Source organism: Festucalex cinctus, chromosome 3 (genome assembly GCF_051991245.1).
Source record: "Festucalex cinctus isolate MCC-2025b chromosome 3, RoL_Fcin_1.0, whole genome shotgun sequence".
Classification (NCBI taxonomy): domain Eukaryota; kingdom Metazoa; phylum Chordata; class Actinopteri; order Syngnathiformes; family Syngnathidae; genus Festucalex; species Festucalex cinctus.
Genome location: NC_135413.1, coordinates 7713905 through 7734679, shown reverse-complemented (window position 1 = coordinate 7734679; position 20775 = coordinate 7713905). Strand labels below are relative to the sequence as shown.

The 20775-nt window shown below is 40.9% G+C and overlaps 1 protein-coding gene and 1 long non-coding RNA gene across 3 annotated transcripts in view; one reads left to right on the top strand and one right to left on the bottom strand.

Moving 5' to 3' along the window:
- sf3b3 (splicing factor 3b, subunit 3) overlaps positions 1-1287 on the bottom strand; it is a 51155-nt gene extending 49868 nt beyond the window's left edge. The window contains exons 1-2 of one of the 2 annotated variants that reach the window (XM_077515631.1): positions 1147-1287; positions 327-473 (exon numbers count right to left, since the gene is read on the bottom strand). In XM_077515631.1, the coding sequence (XP_077371757.1) occupies positions 327-396 (70 nt within the window). In that variant the 5' untranslated portion in view covers positions 397-473; positions 1147-1287. Of the gene's footprint in view, positions 1-326; positions 474-903; positions 1019-1146 lie in introns of those variants that run through there. The other variant, XM_077515632.1, reaches the window with a different exon arrangement.
- Positions 1288-1462: 175 nt separating this feature from the next.
- Positions 1463-20775, top strand: part of LOC144015547 (uncharacterized) — a 33198-nt gene continuing 13885 nt past the window's right edge. The window contains exon 1 of the long non-coding RNA XR_013282750.1: positions 1463-1949. This is a non-coding gene — a long non-coding RNA (uncharacterized LOC144015547). The remainder of the gene's footprint in view (positions 1950-20775) is intronic.

Sequence of the window (20775 nt, the reverse complement as noted above, 5' to 3'; positions counted from 1 at the left end):
GCCGGGGTTCCTTTTAAGAGGAATGCATTGAAATTTGCGAAATGCACACCTTTTTCGGTTTGTCCTAAAATAGCGGTGACAAATTGACGAGGGAAGCGTGGGTAAAATAAAACGGCAGACTGATGATTACAAGTTGGTTTGGCATGAAAAAAATGCCAGACTGACTATGACTGAAGGGGGCGCTGGCCACTGACGGATGATGAATGACGGCGCACCAAAAATACGTAAAATGCCAGTCTCTGCTCATAGTACTGTGTCAAGCTAACCAGGTATGAATACAGGCATTAGGCTGACAAAAGCACAATAACGATGAGGAGCAAACTCACCCGAGAAGTTTCCATGGATGGCATGTGTGATGCCAGTGGCACGCTGTAGAGTGATGTTGTAAAGAAACATGGCTGCCTCTCACTGTGGCTTCTCCACAGGCCAGTCCAGGGGCTTAAAAGATCACTTCACCCAACTCAGTCTGGATTCTGGAAGTGAGGAAAACTGCACAGTTAGCTTAGAAAATGCCAGAATGTGGTAGTAATGCCAAATGCAGCAAAAAACAAACTGTACAGATGTGTTACAACACATTCGGTTTCCTTTCATTAATCAATATTTTCTACACCATATTAAATCGCAAAATACAACTGTTGACCATTGCTTGCATATGAGAGCTATCAGTGCAATCGATTCTGATTGATACTGTTGATGTAAGTGGTACTTATTCTGCACACAAACAAAATAACACTGTATGTACAGTATAACCAATGTAAAATTGCAGTTTAAACGTCGTTTTCAATTGCTGCTTGTTCAACAAAAATAACAAAAGCGACATCTGTTGTTAGCATTGTTCCAACCACGAGCTTAGCCGGCGAAGTTGATTTTCAACGACACAGAATTATTACAAGAACCATATACTTGCTAGTTTGAATATTTGATATGAGTGAGTGTTGCTCAAAGCAAGAAATTCTCTTCGATTGACAACACACGCACTAAAACACCACTTCGTCTTCACTGTTGGCGTGAGCCCATTCATACAGAGCGATAATTTTGTCCGTCGCATCCTCTTATTTTTTTTTCGTCTTACGAGCACAGATTGCTCACAATAGGAGTCGTACTTGAAAAGGGACACGTAGTAGATTCGTAAAGTATCATATTTACCGGTGTGCTTAACAAGATGATAATGATTTCAGGCGGATACAATCGTAATCAATTCAAGTGACTTTTCGATGCAGCTCAGATGACGACGGACCGCCGTTTGTGGGGTCCTTTCTACTACGTCACATAAGGTAGGTAGCACGCACACTGCCTGACAGAAATCTGTAAACTTGAGGTCAGTGAGTAGAGGAACACACATTCCAGCAGATGTCGACAAAGACCACGTAAGTAAGTCCAGTTGACTGACGGTCAACTGGAAAAGGGGGTTGTGCGCGCTCAATGAGAATGTATGTAATTGTGAAAAGGCCACGCCGGAAGTAGTATCTTGTTAATTGCATTGTTGCTAGCCTGACCGGAGAAGCCGAGAGATGCATTGATGAAAGCGGTCTTCTGTTTCTGACCAGGGGTGGGGGGAAAAACGCAAACGCACACCCCCCACCTGCTCTTTATTGGCACTGCATGGACCACTAGGGTCGGCTACTGCAACAGTCCGCCGCCTTGCTTAAGCTCTTCTTCATGTATTTCTACTCTAGCGGGATGATGCTAGGACTCAGCGCTTCCTAACATCTGTCTTTGTTTAGCTAGTTTGAACTCGCTAAACATCCGCGACAAGTGAGCGTAATCTAGATTGATCAACGCGTTTGACGTTGAAAGAGCGGAGAGCGAAAAAACATACAAGATTCTGAGTGTGTGACGAATCAACGAGGAGCGAGTGGGAGCGTACAACCTTCTGACTGGGAGGAAAAAGACTGCTTTGGGGAGATTTATCAACCAAAAATATCGTGAGGAACATCTGGTACAGTAAGGTGAATCTATGTTTTTCTATGATATATTGCAAGGAAATATGGTTTTAATTGTGTTATAAGGATGAAAATGCACATCTCCTCCACTGGCGCTGAAGGCAAGCGATTTTTGCATCTCTCGCGCCTTCGTTTGGAGGTTCAATCTCTCGCTAAACTGCATGCCAGTGTCAACCTCTGTCACCTTTCCCAGTTTATACCCACTGGGCCCCGAGTACGGTGCATTTGCTCTTGTATGGTCGCTGGACACTTACCTCAAAGCACGATGTAATTATTTGTAATTTTTTTCCTGTATATTGGTTTGCATTTGTCTTTGCTTTCTAAGGACCGTTTAAAATGATAGGTATCTTTCCAAGATATTTTGGACAAGTCGGTACAATAATTGGAAGCAAGGCCATATTTGTTTTACTCATGTTAACTTGCAAACGGGGGCATAAATGTTCAAATCTACCGTACATTATTACATTATTAATAAAAGAACAATAAATAAATGATGTCAGTCCTTGACAATGATTATTTTTGACACAACAAAATACTCTGGAACACTGTACAAACCTCAAGCTTCAATTCAGTTTTAATTATAAACTTCAATTTCAACGAAGTTGGGACATTGTTCAAAATTTAAATTAAAACTGAATTAAAACTGAATACAATGATTTGCAAATCCTTTTTGACCTATATATATATATATATATATATATAATATATATATATTAGGGGTGTGAATTGCCTCGTACCTGACGATTCGATTCGTATCACGATTCACAGGTCACGATTCGATTCGATACCGATTAATCCCGATACGAATTTATAAGTCGATTGTTGCGATTTTTTTTCATTCAAATTTAGAAAATACTAATCAGTAAGCTTGTAGAGTGTAAGATTTATATGAAAATGTATTATTTATTTATCTGAAATTTCAGTCTTATAGAGGTTGTAATCTGTTTCATGTTTAAACAGCATTAAAATAAAATATTAAGGCTTAATGTTCCGTTCATATAACATTCTTCCATGCTTAAGGTGTGAATCCTAAAAAAAAAAAAAAAAAAAAAAAAAAATCGATTTTGCCTATTATTGAATCGATTCGAGAATCGCGCGATGTAGTATCGCGATATATCGCCGAATCGATTTTTTTTTAACACCCCTAATATATATATATATATATATATATATATATATGTATATATATATATATATATATATATATATATATATATATATATATATATATATATATATATATATATATATATATATATGATAGTTGTAGCGTCAATGGTTGGTGGGTGTACTCTTTGACTGCCTGTGCAGTTGCATCTTCATTCATGACTCCCCTCACTGGCACCTTGCCTATGAGACACCGCTGTAAAGAGAAATTTTGATGTTGTTGTTGTTGTTGTTTTTTTAAAGACTCACTTGTGGTTAATTAATACAAAACAATATTTACCTGTTTGAAAATGCATGAACTCATTGAACACATTTGCAGTAGAAAACAAAATATCCTTCGACGGTTCTAGGAGTGACCTCCAGCTGTTTCTCAAACAGCGCTGCCCATCAGTGTAAAGCCAGGTAGCTAGAGGTGGCCTAAAATTAGACACTACCTCCAAATTTTATATTCAGGAAAATATGTTGTCCATAATAATTAGGAACATTATATTTTGAGTCATTCTGCAATGGGTGTTGTCATTGTCATCATGGTAGTTTTTCCAAATTACACTTGTCAGTTAGCCTAGGGGATCTGTGCATGTGGCGTATGCATCAGATACGCCTCCAAATGTGAAGAAATAACCACTTTTGATTTATGTCCTGCTTATCAGACGCTAAAGCTGTTTGCTCATGATAATGCTAATGCTCGAGCACTGCTTAACTTTTGGTTTTGACACAATTGTTTTTCTCTGTAGTTTGACAGTTGCTTGAAAATGGTGGATATTTGGATATTTGCTCGGCTTAGCTGCCATGCCATAAGTGGAGAAACTCAATGAACAACTCAATCACAGAAAACATTTTTTGAAAAAAGAAAAAAAAAATACCCGGTATGCTATTTTCTAGGGGTGTGAATTGCCTAGTACCTGACGATTCGATTCGTATCACGATTCACAGGTCACGATTCGATTCGATACCGATTAATCCCGATACGAATTTATAAGTCGATTGTTGCGATTTTTTTTCATTCAAATTTAGAAAATACTAATCAGTACGCTTGTAGAGTGTAAGATTTATATGAAAATGTATTATTTATTTATCTGAAATTTCAGTCTTATAGAGGTTGTAATCTGTTTCATGTTTGAACAGCATTAAAATAAAATATTAAGGCTTAATGTTCCGTTCATATAACATTCTTCCATGCTCAAGGTGTGAATCCTAACCCGAAGTTTTGTTGAATATTTTTCCATTAAAAATGGAAGTTTAAAAATCGATTCACACACACACAAAAAAAAAAAAAAAAAAAAAAAAAAAAAAAAAAAAAAAAAAAAAAAAAGGCAATGATGATAGACGTTGAATCGGTAAGACTACCGAATGAACAATTCTGAGCTCTTAATTAAAATAATAAATAAAAATAAAAAATAAAAATAAAAAATCGATTTTTTTTTTATTGAATCGATTCGAGAATCGCGCGATGTAGTATCGCGATATATCGCCGAATCGATTTTTTTTAACACCCCTACTATTTTCAGACTTCAAGGGTGGGAAAGCACTAGTTGTATAGCAGCAATAAATACACAACACACGAACACTACAATAATACTATTACTACTATGACACAATACAAACATAAGACATAAACCAAACAAAACCCCAACAATTTAAACAATTTATCTAATTAACAGTTAACCGTGGGTCACCTTCTTCCTATCATACCCTGAGCCCTTCTTTTCGTCAATTGACACCAATCTGCCAGAGGTGTTGACTCGAGTTATGTGACTTGGACTCGAGTCAGAATCGAGTCATGAATTTGACGACTTTAGACTCGACTTGACAAAATGTAAAAAAAAAAAAACTTGCAACTCGACTTGGACTTGAACAACTATGACTTGTGACTTGTGTGGACTTGAACCCTTTGTCTTGAAAAGACTTGCTTCTTCGACCTAAACAATTGAGTATTTTAGTCGTGACGTCAGCGCCCGCTCAGCCATACTTCCGGGTCCAAGTGCTGAAATGACTCACAGCCTCACTGCTGTGTACCTCGCTGTTTACACCGAACTGAGACCAAAACAACGACGAAACTGTCATTCTACTTCTTTCCCCCAAACGACAAAGACAAGAGGAAATGGTTGCAGTTGATAAGGTAAGTTGTAATTTGAAGAAATATATAGAAAACTAATTTTATCGCCGATGTTAGCGTTAGCGCCGATGTTAGCGCATCCCCTGTCGAAACGTTACTAAAGCAACATAGGCAGATATTTCATTTCTTTAGTTTGGTCAATCTGCTACAAAACTACAATCCACTTCAAGGATCGATGCATTGTGCATTTTTAGATGCTTTTATGATGAATACAGTTTAAATCAGGGCACATGTAGCCTATGTAGCCTACTGTCTATGTAGCCTAGGGCACTACAACCCTGTCTGTAAAGAGATGGCGAGTTACTCGGGGGTTCTGTGAGTCAGATGAACTAATTACATAATCATAGTCCAGACAATCTGCATTCTTATACATTGCTAGTCCATGGTTTGCTTAAACCTCCTATACACTACAATATTTTGATGCAATCATGAAAAGACTACATTACACAATGTAGATTCATCCTCTTTTTGTTGTGTTGCTATACCTATTCTCTTTTGTTGATTCTCTTTTGTTGTTGGTTAAAAAAAAAAAAAAACCCCGAATAAAATACTAATCACAAAACAGACTAGAATGTAGTCTTGAATTTTTCCAAAGTTTTGTCAAAACGCTTATAGTATATATAGGAGGCATAAATGATCATCAAAACAAGATGATACATTATGATCTCTCATCTCCCTTCTTTTTACAGGCATGCCAACTTCACACCAAATGCCAACTCAAAGGTGTGTGGTTGGCATTTTCCAGATGAAAAAGCTGGTGGGCCATCACGATTTGCATGGAACCAGGGTAAGACTTTTCCAAGCCACCTCAGCCATGCACCCAAAAGAAAAAAAAGCAATGATTCCACTTCCTACCAGTGTTCAAGAGGAAGAAGAAACATCAATGTTTATCTTGTAATGCTTCAACTATTTAAAGAAAGAATCCTGTTTAATAAAATATCCTGTTCAATAAAGAATTTTGTGTACACTACAAATAATGAAATTTTACATTAATTACTTACCTAGTGATGTAGATGGTATCATCATAGACACTCTCGGCGATAATCTCGTCAGATTTAGGCAGCTTGGCCTTTTTCCATGCACATTCCACATCCGTGCGCGACATAAATACTATGGTTTTTAACTATAGTATTTATTATGTATGCTTTTTTATGTTTATTGATTTTAATGCCTTTATTGATTTAATGCATTTTTGCATACTTGCTCGTATGCCATTGAATTGCCCCTCGGGGACAAATAAAGTATTTTTGAATTTGAATTGAAAAAAAAACACAAAAAAAACAACACATTTTTCTCCACCCAAATCAGTAAAGCTGCCATATGGTGGCACTTGTCTTTGCCAAGTGGGCACTGGCATGTGCTGTACTTCACCTGCTGACTTTCTAAGTGCACCTGTATTGAGAACAACTACATCCCTTACACCAACCCTAACTTTTTAAACATCGCATTTGCAATAGCCCAGGGAGGGCTTTTCATTAACCAGAACATGGAACCTGCTAAAGAACGTGGCATAATAATTTTATATACCTGGACAAGATATGAAAGGCCAGGGAATGTGGTGGCAACAACCATAAAGATCATGGTACACTGAAAGCTAGCCCTGGTCCATAGCCTAATGCATATTACTGCTGTTGCATTTATGATTAAATGGATGGATGGATGGATGGATATGCAACTGCAGTAAGGTAGGCTATGGTCCAGGTATGACTGAAAGTTCGCTTTGGATCAAGTCTGTCATATCTGTATTGTATCACATCAAACGTCAGAAAAAACTAATTGCCAACAAAATAAATCTGACAGTCTTCACCCAAGGTTAATGAAAAGCCACTGAACGTGGTATATGACGTTAAGAGCCAGGATTCGTAACAACACCTAGCTGTCCCTGTCAACTCACCTCGACATCATATACTTTCTTTTTCATGGACGTTTGCACTTTACCCTTAATAATACCCCCTGGGAGAAGATTTAAATTTACAACTCAATCTGAGTTAAAAGCATTAACTCGCAATTTTTTGTTGTTGTTGTTGTTTTTTTTTTGTTTTTTTTGTTTTTCGAAAAAGGACGTACAGTGATACCTCGGCTCACGAACTTAATTGGTTCCCAGAGAGTGTGTGTAAGCCGAAAAGTTCTTCTTCCGAACATTTATTTCCCATAAGAAACCATTAAAATGAGAATAATCCGTTCCCAGGTCCCTATAAAACATAATTTTCTACTAAATAAGCCTTAAAACTACACAAAAATATACCTTATTTTATGTATAATAAATGTGCTATTGTATTGTAATTAAAGAAATGAATTGTACTGTATAATAAAGTCGCTTTATTTTACTTTGTGATGGTAGTTCTTAAGGATAGTAGCAATGGTAGACTTACTTCATTCGCGAGCGTTTCACCGCGTAGAGTGTTTATGGAACGGTTGTCGCTCATTCGCACTTTCGTGCTCACCGGAGCGGATGAGGTGTGTCCCTTGGTGAACAAGGAAGTGGAGCACTTTAGCGAGTCAACAAAAAGTGAGCCAACTACTTTCACCTCTTTCCTGGGACTAAACAGCCGTGGCACGATTTTCTCCTTTTTTGAGGTACGTGATGGCACTTTCGCTTTTTTTAGTGGCGCGAACTCCATTGACTACAATGCAAACGCGCCGCCGAATCGCCGTCCCTCGCTGGTAAGCATTAGGCTTAACACTAGCCTGTGGTGGGGTCTTTTTCGGTCCCATAATAGCAAAAGTACACTCAAAATGTCTATCAAACACAAACCGCGTCCGCACTAAAAGAAAGGGGGTGGCGAACTGGGACGCCGTGAGCGTGCGTCAGCTTCTCGTGGCCGCCACCGTGGTGCTGTTCGACCGCGTGGTTTGGTTCGCCGAAAAGTAGTTCGTCAGCAGAGACTAAATTCTCGCGAATTTAATGTTCGTGAGGCGAAAAGTTCGTGAGCTAAAGCGTTCGTCAGCCGAGGTATCACTGTAATTGTAAAAAGATTCACTGGTTCCATTGTCGCTGTTTAAAATGGCAAGTGAATGGGGGATGGTGCCGCTTGGACCCGGAAGAAAGATTGAACTACAAAATGACGTCAGACTAAAATACCGGATAACACTCCTCCCCCGCCAACGGAACACTCCGCCCCCCTAAGCGGAACACTCCTCCCCCGGCAGTCTACGGGTAGTTTTAAAGGACAAAAGGCAGAATAGCGACTTAATAAAGGAAAACCGAGTCTATTAATGGCCATGACAAACGAATCTTTATTGCACAAAGTTACAAACCTTCACAAACGTAGCACATATGAAACAGACTATTTAGAATCCCGTAAATAGTATTTTAAAGGTGTTGTATTGTGATATACATACAAAATGTTTTTGTTTTTTTTAACACAAGTAATCACCTTTTTTTCTTTTTTTTTAACCAGGTTACCTGGCTGTATAAGGTTTATCCATCACAAAAAATTATCTTATGTAAATATCCAAAACATTTCGTAAGCTGGAGCTACCTTTTTAAGAAAACAATATTCCATACTCATAATGACCATATTATGAGCCACATGAATCACATTCTCATACTCTATTCATCCATCCATCCATCCATCCATCCATCCATCCATCCATCCATCCATCCATCCATCCATCCATCCATCCATCCATCCATCCATTCATCCATCCATCCTCTGAAACGCTTGTTCCTCACAAGGGTTGCGAGGGATGCTGGAGCCTATCACAGCTGGCTTCGGGCAGTAGGCAGGGTAAACCCTGAACTGGTTGCCAGCCTATCGCAGGGCACACAGAGAGGAACAACCACTCACACTCACAAACACACCTAGGGACAATTCAGTGTTCAATTAACCTGCCAAGCATGACTTTGGAATGTGGGAGGAGACCAGAGTACCCGGAGAAGATCCACACAGGCACAGGCAGAATATGCAAACTCCACCCATGAAGCCTGGACTCGAACCCGAGTCCACAGTACTGGGAGGCGGATGCGCTAACCAGTCTCCACCGTGCCACCCACTACTATATCAATATAAGCCCAAATTCAGTTTAAAATTTGACATTAAAAACACATCCAAATCAAAAAACCACTTGATCTTTTCTTCATCTGGCCAGTCGAACATATCAAGATTCTTCTTCTTCTTTCGGCTTTTCCCTTCAGGGGTCGCCACAGCGAATCAGTTGCCTCCATCTAACTCTGTCCTCTGCATCCTCTGCTCTCACACCAACTACCTTCATGTCCTCTTTAACTACATCCATAAACCTCCTCTTTGGTCTTCCTCTCGATCTTCTGCCTGGCATTCGAAAACTCAGCATCCTTCTTCCAATATAGTCACTATCTCTCCTCTTGACATGTCCAAACCATCTAAGTCTAGCCTCTCTGACTTTATCTCCAAAGCTTCTAACATGTGTTGTCCCTCTGATGTACTCATTCCTGATCCTATCCAACCTGGTCACTCCCAAAGAGAATCTCAGCATCTTCATCTCTGCCACCTCCAGCTCTGCCTCCTGTCTTTTTCTCAGTGGCACTGTCTCCAGACTAAACAACATTGCTGGTCTCACCACAGTTTTATAAACCTTTCCTTTCATTTTAGCTGAAACTCTTCTATCACACTTTTCTCCACCCGTTCCAGCCTGCCTGCACACGCTTCTTCACTTCTATTCCACACTCTCCATTGCTCTGGACTGTTGACCCTAAATACTTAAACTCCTCCACCTTCTTGGTTTCTTCTCCCTGTAACCTCACTCTTCCACTTGGGTCCCTCTCATTCACACACAGATACTCTGTCTTGCTACGGCTAACCTTCATTCCCCTCCTTTCCAGGGCAAACCTCCACGCTTCTAGCCTCTCCTCCACCTGTTCCCTGCTCTCACTACAGTTCACTATGTCATCTGCAAACATCATAGTCCATGGGGATTCCTGTCTAACCTCATCTGTCATCCTGTCCATTACCATTGCGAACAAGAAGGGGCTCAGAGCTGATCCCTGATGTAGTCCCACCTCCACCTTGAACTCCTCCGTCACACCTACAGCACACCTCACCACTGTCTTACAGTTCTCATACATGTCCTGCACCACTTGAACATACTTCTCCGCCACTCCAGACTTCCTCATACAAAACCACAGTTCCTCTCTGGGCACCCTGTCATAAGCTTTCTCCAGGTCAACAAAGACACAATGGAGCTCCTTCTGACCCTTCTCTGTACTTTGTACTTGAAACCATACTGCTGCTCACAAATGTTCACATCTGCCCTCAGTCTAGCTTCCACTACTCTTTCCCATAGTTTCATTGTGTGGCTCATCAGCTTTATTCCTCTGTAGTTGCCACAATTTTGCACGTCTCCCTTGTTCTTAAAAATGGGCACCAGCACACTTCTCCTCCATTCCTCAGGCATGTTCTCACTACCTAAGATCCCTTGAACAACCCTGTGAGAAATTCTACTGCGTCCTCTCCTAGACACTTCCATACCTCCACAGGTATATCATCAGGACCGAGTGCCTTTCCACTCTTCATCCTCTTCAATGCCCTTCGAACTTCATCCTTACTAATCTTTGCTACTTCCTGGTCCACAACAGTCGCCCCTTCTACTCTTCATTCTCTCTCATTTTCCTCATTCATCAACTCTTCAAAGTACTCTTTCCATCTTCCCATCACACCGCTGGCACCTGTCATCACTATTCCATCCCTATCCTTTATTACCCTAACCTGCTGCACATCCTTCCCATCTCTATCTCTTTGCCCTGCCAACCTGTATAGATCAGTCTCTCCCTCCTTACTGTCCAACCTAGAATACAAGTCATCGTAAGCCTCTTGTTTGGCCTTTGCCACTTCTACTTTCACCTTACGCTGTATTTCCCTGTACTGCTTTCTACTTTCTTCAGTCTTCTCAGTGTCCCACTTCTTCTTAGCTAACCTCTTTCTCTGTATCCAATTCTGCACCTCCTCATTCCACCACCAAGTCTCCTTATCTCCTTTCCTTCCAGATGACACACCAAGGACTGTCCTACCTGTCTGCCTGATCAAATTTGCTGTAGTTGTCCAGTCATCTGGGAGCACATCCTCACCACCCAGAGCCTTTCTCAACTCCTTTCTGAAAGTCATACAACACTCTTCCTTTTTCAGCTTCCACCATTTCGTCCTTGGCTCTGCCCTTGGCCTCTTTGTCTTCCTCACCACCAGAGTCATCCTACACACAACCATCCTATGCTGTCTGGCTACGCTCCTACCTACCACTACTTTGCAGTCGCTGATCTCCTTCAAATTACACCGTCTACACAAGATGTAGTCTACCTGTGTACTTCTACCTCCACTCTTGTAGGTCACCCTATGTTCCTGCCTCTTCTGGAAGAAAGTATTCACAACAGCCATTTCCATCCTTTTTGCAAAATCAACCACCAGCTGTCCTTCTGCGTTCCTCTCCTGGATACCAAACCTGCCCATCACCTCCTCATCTCCTCTGTTTCCTGCACCAACATGTCCATTGAAGTCTGCACCAATGACAACTCTCACTTCTAGGGATGCTCTGCATCATTTCATCAAGTTCCAACCAAAAGTTCTCCTTCTCCTCCAGCTCACATCCTACCTGTGGTGCATACCCACTAACAACGTTGATCATCACACCTTCGATTCCTAACTTCAGGCTCATGACCCTATCTGACACTCTTTTTTTACCTCCAGGACGTTCTTAACAAACTCCTCCTTCACGATAATTCCTACTCCATTTCTCTTCCTATTCAACCCATGATAAAACAATTTGAAACCAGCTCCTAAACTTCTAGCTTTGCTCCCTTTCCACCTGGTCTCCTGAACACACAGTATGTCCACCTTCCTCCTCTGCATCATGTCAACCAGCTCTCTACCTTTTCCTGTCATACTCCCAACATTCAAAGTCCCTACTCTAAGTCCTAGACTAGTGGTGTTCCTCTTCTCTTTCTTCCTACGAACACACCTTTCTCCTCTCCTTCTTCGACCAACAGTAGTCCAATTTCCACCGGCACCCTGTAGGTCAACAGCACCGATGGCGGTCGTTGTTAACCCGGGCCCCGACCGATCCGGTATAGAAGTCATATATTTGATTTGCATGTTTGTTTTGGCCAAAGTTTTACGTCGGATGCCCTTCCTGACACAACTCTCTGTATTTATCCGGGCTTGGGACCGGCACAAGAAGACACTGGCTTGTGCCCCCTCGCGGCTACATTAGTCGAACATATCAAGATTATATTGTTCAAAGTAATTAAATAGGGCGGCACGGTAGTCGAGTGGTTAGCACGTCCGCTTCCCAGTTCTGAGGTCTCCGGTTCGAGTCCAGGCTCGGACCTTCCTGGGTGGAGTTTGCATGTTCTCCCCGTACCCGTGTGGGTCTTCTCCGGGTACTCCGGTCTCCTCCCACATTCCAAAGACATGCATGGCAGGTTAATTGGGCGCTCCGAATTGTACCTAGGTGTGCGTGTGAGTGTGGATGGTTGTTCGTCTCTGTGTGCCCTGCGATTGGTTGGCAACCAGTCCAGGGTGTCCCCCGCCTACTGCCCAGAGCCAGCTGAGATAGGCGCCAGCAGCCCCCGCGACCCTTGTGAGGAATAAGCGGTCAAGAAAATGGATGGATGGAAGTAATTAAATATACACTACCTTAGATCATCATAAAGTGTACAGTACAAAAGAAGATGAACCTCACTTTCCACGTCATTCAAATCACACATTTCACATATTATATCATCTGGTATATTAGTAAACCGACCAGTTTCAATGACTAGAGGGAGAGTACCAGACCTTTGCTGAGCAACCAATGATCTTTGATTTCTAGACAGTCGAGATAGAACATATTGTTCAGGAATAAACCTGTCTTTGAGTTCCATATATGTTCTCAGTTTAGGCTTTAATGAAACACCTTGAGACCAGGTTTCTTCAAACTTCAAGAGAAGCTTATATTTAATGGAATGGATATTACAGCACAGGTTATTCCTGTATTGCGTATCAACTTCCTCAAAAATTGACATTTTTATTGACCAAGTAGATTGATGTAATTTGCTCCCCTTAAATACCTTCTGATTAGTCCTACCCTCTTTTATAATAACCAGTCGTTTCCATAGCCGTAACATTTCACACTTCCGTTGGATAGACCCAGCCCATATCTCCTTGAATCACTCCAGTTGGAGAAAATCTATGTATGTACACCTAAAAAACATCCAATCGGTCTATTTGGGATAGCATCTATTAATTTATAGTCTTTAATTCCCTATACCCCAGCAGCATAATTTAAAATTGTCGAGACACATGCATTATATAATAAAGTATATCAAGTTCCTTCCATACTTGAACTTTGTTAACTACCAATCCCAGAGCTCTTCCAGCTGAGTCAGCAAGGGTCCCTGTTCCAAAGTTAAAAGTCATAAATTCATGAAGAAAAAAAAGCCCATTTATATACATCAACGCATTCTTGGGAACTGAACCAAAGTAAATTGACTGCTTCTTTCGACATTTTTTTTTACAGAAGTGCACTATCTGGGTTTTGTTCTTATAATATATTTCACACTTTTTTTTTTTTTTTATTCAAGCTCAGATTCAGCCAAAAGCATATAATCTGCATACAGTAATATACCTACATTAAAATTATCCAGATATAGGCCTATGCTAACTTCCTTTATCATTGTAGCTAGATAGTTGAAGAATAAAGTAAAAAGGGTTGGTGAAAGTACCTTGCTTAACTCCAAAAGGTGTATCAAACCAATCTGTATAAATATCATTAATTTCAAACAAGCTATTGGATTTTTATACAAAGTCTGAATTGCTCGACAAAATCTTCCATTTTAAATCTTCCAGTTTAAATATGATGTATTGATGTTGTTCTTGCAAATTTTTACAACGTACTCTACAAACATGTTTTCGTGACACCTATGTAAGCATTATGTAATGTATATACTTTTGTAACTTCAAATAACCACTACCAAAAAATTTATCTAAATCACATTTATTAAGTGGCAGAATTGATGCAATCGCTGCAGCATCTGTGAGAGTTGCAATTATAGATGAAACCAATTAACTCTCCTCGCTTTCCTCATCCCCAGAAGCCTTTATACTCTTGAAAGATTGTATTGCATTGGATGCAGGGGTGAGGTTACAGGGGATCCTGTACATCGCTCAGAATTTGGATGAAAATGCACTCCAGTTCACGACACCTAATGACCAAAAGAAAAACAAAACAAGAATGAGATGGATCGAGATCAGAGGTGCCTAGGTCCGGTCCTGAAGAGCCCCAATCCAGCCTATTTTCCATGTCTCCCTCTTCCAACGCAGCTGAATCCAATCATCAGCAAGCTATGCAGAAGCCTGATAACGATCCTGATCATGAATCAGGTGTGTTGGTGGAGAGAAACATGGAAAACAGGCTGGATAGGGACTCTTGAGGACTGGGCTTGGATACCCCTGATCTAGATTAGATAGATTTTTTTTTTTTTTAATCCACCCATCCATTATCTTAACACTTATAGTCAAGAGGCCTCCCCCCTACCCTCAACTTACTGTCTAGCCACTGAAAGTGTGCTTCCCGACAGAATAATTCCTCTCTGGTAAACACCCAGAAATGGGTGCAGGTCAAGGACAGGACACGGATTGCTCCTTCACCATCATTCAGGACAGCAAGAATGAAGATTGAGCATAAAATCTCCTCTGGTAGCTGTGAAGCATAACCTAAAAAAAAAATAGGGTGGCTCATCAGTATCATCGTCATCATCATCATCATTATCCTCTTCCAACAAGGGTAGTGCAATTAAGAATTCTTTATCAGCATGTTATGTGGGGGTGTGCTCAAAAAATCGATATGGCAATATATCGTTGCGGGCCTCATTACAATACACGTATCGATACGCAGGTGTCAGAAGCGATATTGATCGTCAACTTTAAATAGGCAGTTAACGTTTGCCTTTGCAGCTTCCATTGTACCTAAAAAATGAAAACCAGCAGCGTCTTTGAAGTTAATTGCCTTCAATTAATGCAAAAATAGCTCACCAGTGAGTTTGGTGTGTCTTGCTAAGAAAAATTAAAGCAGAGGAAGAATATCAACATTTATTTAATTATAAACATAGCATGGCACGTGTCTTAATGTACCAATTGTCATATATTTTGTGTAACAACTATGGCCCAGGCCACCCTTTTTTTTTTTGGGTTTGCTTCTTCTAAAGCAAACTCTCTGCAGTTGCATAAACATTCCACAGCTCAGACAGGATCTAAGCTTGGATAGCTCTGCAGGTGGTCACTCAACCACAAACAAAGCTCTTTTGAAGCCGCTGACCAGGTGACATAGGAATTTATGCGTCTGCCGAAAGAGTTTATTCAAGCCCGACTTCCCGGGGTCCGAGAAACTACCTTCAATGAATCAGAATATACAAACGACTGATCAAAGGAATGTTTATGACCTTTCTTATCAACCAGGGGGGACTCTCTGGCGTCGCCCCTCCAGGGGGCACTCCTGGAACGTCTAGATGGAGCAACAGCACCGTCAAGTGGTGAAACTTGGAACTATCCTTAGTGACAATTCATACAAGTAACCGCATTTTACACATTTATACCATGATAATTCTTGACAGATAACTGAACTACGAATGATTCATGTTGTCTTTGTGTGTATGAACGTCCTATTCCATTTGTACTCCATAAGGAATGAAAGGTAATCAATATCTTTCAGTTCAGTCAGATTAGGCAAGTGGGAACTACCTCACAAATTAGCTTATGATGTATTAATTGCGATATATGTGCTAAACGTGTTGTGTGGGAAAACTGATTTGCCAGACTGACCAAATTTAATGCCAAATTATTAATCCCTTTAATAATTTGCTTTTTAAAGTCTGTGTGAGCGAGTAGAAGGGTTTGCCACCGCCTACCGAAGCTCCGCCCATAGGCTTTAAAACAGCGAGGGGACCCTCTCGATCTCTCTCTTCCCGATCTCTCTCTCTCCCCCGCTTCCACGCTGCCCGTCTTCGCTCTCGCCATCCTCACCTGCTCCCACTGACTCTTTGTTCCAAGAAACTTGTCAAACACGTGGCCCCCTTTGTTCCTGGCAGCAACCATTGCCACGAGAGCAGCCACTCGCTCCACGCCACGCCAAAGCAGGTGCAAACTGCAACGCTGACCCCAAAGAGATTCTTTTACTCCCTTTTTCCTTGTTTTCCCCCTTTTTTTCCTTCACCATCGGTGACTGCCCCGCCAGCAGCGAGCTCCGTGGCCCCCGGGGTACACTTGCAACGTACCGCCGGACTCAAGGTTGTGCACCCAAGCCGCACCGCATCTCACCTGCTATTCAGTGGCGCCCCGCCGCGGTGCAAGCCCACCTCCAACGGCTGGCCGTCCCCGTATGCAGGCACGCCGCGAACCGAGCCCCAACAAAAAACACGACTGATTAAAACTAGGGCTTGCATTATCAAAGTTTTTATTGAAATTACATATTTTCTACCACCATTATCATAATGCCACCCCTAAAGTATATAAAATAGCTAATTTAGGACGCGAAGAAACCGCAAGTTAATTACACCGTCATTGTATGATATAGTACAAGTCTCCGGTGTATGTGGCTAGTAGCTAGCTGTTAGCGTTAGCATCGGGTGCCTGGCTGGCATAGTGACACCTGTTCCTTGGCTTTCTTGCTTTTCGTATTGTTTTCAATATTGTGGACCTCAGCTACTTTGTAATCCACTCTCCCTATTTAAACGAAGGGAATGTGCCTTAAAGGGTTAGTTCGGATTTTTTGACATGAATCTGTATTTCATACTCATCTCCAGTGTGTGCGATCAGCACTGACTTACCTCTGACAGTGTTCTGTGACACGAGTTCTGGTCCGGTGTTGGACGAGAGGAAAATAGTCTAGCAAGCTGGCTGGAGTCATGGATATAAAGCGTTTTTCTTCTAAAAACAATGTTTTCAATAAGAGTGATACATTTGCACACTAATCTCCTTTCTGAAAAAAGTCAGACGCCATTACCGCTGGGCACTACCTTTCTGTTCATTCGTATCACTGCGCGGCGCCCTGTAGACAGTTGATCGACGCGCTGCAGATAGCTGATCCGCACACCTTCCGCCTTCGAAAAGACAAACAACTTGTAGATTAGTGCGCGTCTATCAGATGCATGTGTTTTACACCTGTGATGCTGACAGTTATTACTGTTTTACATATATCAAATCGCAATGCAAATTAAAAATGTATTGCGATACTCCCCAACACTGACTATAAAGCATATTTATGAGCATTTCTAAATGTCATGTTGATAGACATCACCTCCTTAGTAATCATTGGCAAGTCTTGTTAGCAGGTTTTGCTCGTCCTTGTGAATCAGATAATTGTTGATATCTAAATCCATGCAGGGGGGCTGCTTGTTAGTTGCCGTAGACTCGCTCTCCCAACCTTCTCTCAGCTCTATGGCATCATGAATAGCCATCCGACGAATCTTGAGCAGAGATTCATAATCGAAATCTCCTCTTCCTGCTCTTCTGTTAAAACAGTTGCGGCGTTCTGTAATGACAATGTCCAAGCCAGCGCCACAAGTTCTTTCTTTCTCTTCCCCGTAACACTGCACCCCTGTTTCTTTAAAAAAAAAAAAAAAAAAAAAAAACTCATTTAAAAATATCCACTTTACAATGCTCAAAGTAGTCGAAATCTGCGTTACACGCCGCCATGTTTACCGATCTGTGTAGGCATAACCTTTGACCGGGACCAGCATGCCTTGCGCTCGCTGAGATTCCGATTCGTCTTATTGCAGTATGTCCAAGATTAGATCACTGGCGGCGAGGCAAAAACTTCAAGCTTCATTCAGCATCTGAAGTTGCTCAAAGAATGGTAAGTAAGCTAATGTCAGTTGTTTATTGTCTAATTATCGTTGCTTGTTGAGTAATTAATGAGACTGTAATCTCACTGGTAATACATTGCAAATATGGCAATCTGACGCACCACTCTGGGTTCACTACTTGACTCCTCTTTGATGGTCACCTGAAATAATATAATCTATGATGTTAAAAATACTCGAAAGGACTTGAAACTCAAAATGTAAGACTTGTGACTCCCTTGAGACTTGTCAGTCTTGACTCAGGACTTGACTCGGGACTTGTCAGTCTTGACTTGGAACTTGACTTGGGACTTGAGGGCAAAAGACTTACTTGTGACTTGCACAACAATGACTTACTCCCACCTCTGCAATCTGCCATGTGCATTCTCTCCCTGCTCCCTGTTTTTGTACTGTAGTCCCCCTTGTCCAGTCACCCTGGGTTTATCTCAATGTCTTTCTATTTCCCCCCATCATCGATTTGCCTGGCAGCGTTGCTAAGAGACAACAGCAGTCTGTCTTAGAGCAGTAAAGGATGGAGTGGATGGTACAGTAGTTTTCCGAGACTGAAATGAGACTTCTTTTCTTTTGCTTCTTCTCTTGCTAGTGTCATTAAACAAATATTAAACAAGCTAAACTGTCAGATCAGGAAGTGTGTGTGCTCGAGGAAAGAAAAAGGCATCAGTCATGCTGCAAATTGTGTGCATGTCCCTATGTTACATCAAAGAATGACTGAATAGTCCTACAGAATTTTGTGCTCTCTTTGTTCTTTTATGTCAATGGTTTGATTGCGCAGCCAAGAAGACTTAAGCAATGTCTTTTTTTTTCATACTATATGAACGGCAGAAAAAAAAAACCTGCATTGTACATAAACGTTGTAATCTTTCCTTCACATAATTGAATACCTATGAATACTGATAGGTAGTATGCTTATACTTGTAAAACAGAAATGTTCAAATGAAAAGATTTGATGGCAACAGTTTAGACTTTAGAAAAATGAAAAAATATTCAGAATTTTAAACTGAAATTTTAAAAAGTCTGACCAGCGATCACAGAACGGAATTTGGTTGAATTTAGAGGTACTACAACTATGTGTGCAATGCAAATGTAGAGTTGAGGCAGACCAGCTGCTGTCCATTAGTTAAGACTGCTTCATTACATGTTTTTCGGGCAGTAGGCAGGGTACATCCTGAACTGGTGCCGAATCAGTTCAAATTCCGACTTGGAAAATGTGTGAAAGTTGTATATTACCGTATTTCAGAAAAACATTGACTATATTCATGTTGCATTATATCTAAAGCGCAAATATATAGTAAAAGTAAAGTCAATTTTCAAATATTTTTCCCAAAAATCTTGCCTGTCCTAAAATTTGTCACTACCGAAACAGCATTACAATACAATAAAAAGATTTCTATTAGTTGACTCATATTTTTTCCTGTTCCCCACTGTAAAGAATAATTATATAAATGAATATATATGGTTTTGGCATCAAAATCAGTCTAACTGATTTTTTTTTTTTTACAGAATTTTGTATTATTTTATCCTAAATGTGTCAAATTTTAAATGCTATTTTTCATTGTAAAATGTAGAACGTTGATCATATTGACTCCCATCATTCATCGTTACTTAAAGCTCGTATACACGTAACCAGTCATTATCATGAATTGTTGGTTGATTCTTCAATATATTTTATTTCTGTTAAAACATTTTTTTTTTTTTCGGTAGTGACTGCAAAGTTTCGGTATTGACCATACTGTTGCTGTTGTTGCAGTAATATTTTGTCTGAGGGTAGCATTGTAATCACTCAACTATTTTTGCTAAATTTTCACTTTTAACATGTATTATAACTAATGAAACATTAAAGGTCCGCTCATATAAAATGTTCACTTTTGGGGTTTTTTTTTGGTCATAAATATGCCTTACTACAGCCTGACAAAGTTCCCAAGTTGTAAGATAAACGATCCATGTTTCCCTTTTTCTATGGCCGTTTGTATCAAAGTAGGTCAACAAATAGCACTCTCAAATGGGCTGTTTCAGCAGGTCGGTTTTACACGTCACTAACCCACCTTTTTCGGTTTTACACGTCACTAGCTCAGCGCGAACTCCACCCTCATAATTTTCAACCCCTCCCGCCTCAGGAGATTTCCAACCCACGAACAAACAGCAGCAGTGGCAGGAGGACAGCATGGCAGCAAACCCATAGGAACTGCTCTGAACCAGTTTATACAGAGGACAACAAAAACATTTTTCTTCTGCCACAGAAAGGCTTGTGGTTGGACTGTATTTATGCATTAAATATGACCAAGCAACTCCCAAAACGTGTTAGTTCCCGCGAGTGGGGTGGCCGATTTCGCGGTCCTGTATCTCCGGCCCGGAGGGTCGTGGAGGGCCGACGCCGATGGAAAGCCGAGGTTGACCCGGTTCCGGGGATGTGTTCATTTTCTCCGTAGGACTTATGGTTCGACCGGTACAGGGATGTCAATCCCAGTAGCTGTACCCGGAAAATGTGCATCGTGAAGAGCGTTAGCAGCCCTGACAGTTTGTGGCAAACATTTTACTGACGACTGCTTCGGGAATTTGGGACAATACAAACGTAGATTAGCAGAACATCTTTCACTTCCCACTGAGCAAGCCGACGTACAAACAACGTAGTTTCTACGTAGTGGGCACACGTAGAAAACACGTTACATTGTGCAGATTGCAATATCAGATTACGTAATTTCGTCAACGTCATTTCAACGTAGATTAGTGACATATATAAAACGTCT